At 40.9% G+C, this 2,257-nt stretch overlaps 1 protein-coding gene across 1 annotated transcript in view; it reads left to right on the top strand.

Annotated features, from left to right (window-relative positions):
• The first annotated feature begins 1,712 nt into the window (after positions 1 to 1,712).
• gpr65 (G protein-coupled receptor 65) overlaps positions 1,713 to 2,257 on the top strand; it is a 6,092-nt gene continuing 5,547 nt past the window's right edge. The window contains exon 1 of the mRNA XM_032501130.1: positions 1,713 to 2,186. Coding sequence (XP_032357021.1) covers positions 1,713 to 2,186 — 474 coding nt within the window. The remainder of the gene's footprint in view (positions 2,187 to 2,257) is intronic.

Below are 2,257 nucleotides of genomic sequence, written 5' to 3'. Positions count from 1 at the left end.
ACAATTTCTTGTTGCATTGTAAAATAGAGACCATCTTGCGATGGATCATATCAGCCGCAAAGACAAATCAGGCCACGGGAGTAAAGTACAGGGAACAATGGCCCCTTTCATACTTCCTACCCCACTTCTTCCAGCGACCTTTGTTCAGACCACACCCAGTTTCAAACTCCTTCATTTTGATCTCAACTACACATGTGGAAAGTTTTCTGAATATTCCACAGATATGGCACTTTGCAGTGACAAACTCTGGCCAGAGACAGAAATACAGTATAAAGAACCTGCAAAAGTATTCAAAAACACCTCCATGGTAGTTCCTGCTACAGTAGATGCCTGAAAGACCAAATGTTTCCACGATGACACACACACACGCACACACTGACTCTCAAGGTCTCAAGCAATCCCAGCACCACTGTCACAGCTGGTAACCAGATCCCTATTCCTATTCTGGTGCTGCTTTAATCAGGAGCACAATGCTTTGCAACTTCCAACTTAATCAAACCCAGCTAAACTAACAGAATAATTTGTCTACTAAGAAGTAAAAAAAAGGATGGAAAGGGTTTATTTATTAATGCCGTTTTACTGACATCATGTTGATGGATGTCCTTAGAGGATTTTTTTATTTACACTGGAAGTCATCCAACAAGCAGTTATTTAGTGTTACTTACAGTTTACACTAAATATAGACTTAAAGCAAACACTACACATCTCTTAGTGTCATTGGATTCTTGCTCCAGTGCAAAGAACAACACATTCTTCATAGAGCTCAAGAGTCAGCGCCCACTTTTTTTTAAAGGATCTGGTACTGAAAGTGATGTGCCCTATTCATTGCTCCATTGATGTTTTAGAATTAAATGCTTAGTATCTCATAAAAGATTTGCTTGAGATGAATCATAACAAAACTAAAAAAACACTTTTAAAACTAAACAAAAGACAAAGGTACAAAACTGTGTACATAAACAATCATAGACTTCAGTGGTAGCAGCTCACTTTCTGTTCGCCGGTTTGGTGTTGCGGTAAACATATCCAGGGTAACTGAGAGCTCCACCAATTGAGGTAGGGCAGTACTTCTTCATGACATCACAAATAAAAAAAGTTTTTCTTAAAACAAGGTTGATTTTATACTAAATTGTAGCTTCTACAGGAGCATAAACTTTCATTTTACAATCGTTTGGCTCACGATGAGTTTACCTTTTCCTAATGTAGAAAATGAATGGGATTTTCACTTCCTGGACCAAACTCTTAAGCTCTGGTTCTGCTTCGTGGGCTGTCTCATGGATGTTTGAGAACTGGTTACAGAGTTTGAGATGGAACCCAGTACATTCCTATGAGAGTTGCTTAGTGAGGCAGGAATGCATCATGAATCCGGATGATCGGCACTGCTTCCGCACTGTGCGGCCCATAGAGCAGGCGCACTAGAGAATTGCCCAGACCCAGAGTAAGTACACGTTGACGTCAAAATAATGTTTTCCAAAGTCTTTTCCCACGTGACCTGACAGGTTTATTATTATACACTAATACTATATTATTAGATATTTAATGCTGATGCTTCAATGTTTGACAACCTAGTGGTCGGCCCCCTCCAAAATGTCAAAAGATAAATTTTAGATGATTTTTTTTCTCTCTCTCTCTCTCTCTCTCTCTCTAAATATATATATATATATATAATATATATAATATTATATATTATATATATATATAATATAGGCACTATCATGGCAGCACAAGAACAGGCGCTCAGTACAAGATCAATAGAGTCCAGGGTCTACCACACCAGGCAGGACCTCAGGTGCAGACTGTGCAAGGATGCTCCTGAGACAGTACAGCACTTAACAGCAGGGTGTAAGATGCAGGCAGGAAGAGCATACATGGAACACCATAACCAGGTAGCTGTCATAGTGTACAGGAACATCTGCCACGAGTTTGGGCTAGAAGTCCCAAGGTCAAAATGGAAGACACCTCCTAAAGTAGTCAAGAATGACCGAGCTAAGATCCTGTGGGACTTCAAGATCCAGACTGACAAACTGGTGATGGCTAACCAACCAGACATCGTGTTGATCGACAAACAACAGAAGAAGGCAGTAGTGATAGATGTGGCAATCCCAGGCAACAGCAACATCAAGAAGGAGGAACACGAGAAGCTTGAGAAATACCAGGGGCTGAAAGAGGAGCTAAAAAAGATGTGGAATGTAAGAGCAACAGTGGTGCCAGTGGTAACCGGAGCACTGGGGGCTGTGACCCCCAAACTGGGAGAGTGGCT

The sequence above is a fragment of the Etheostoma spectabile genome, chromosome 20, assembly GCF_008692095.1.
Source record: "Etheostoma spectabile isolate EspeVRDwgs_2016 chromosome 20, UIUC_Espe_1.0, whole genome shotgun sequence".
NCBI classification, from domain to species: Eukaryota; Metazoa; Chordata; class Actinopteri; order Perciformes; family Percidae; genus Etheostoma; species Etheostoma spectabile.
The sequence above is the reverse complement of the archived record's forward strand: the minus strand, read 5'-3'. Positions and strand labels throughout refer to the sequence as shown.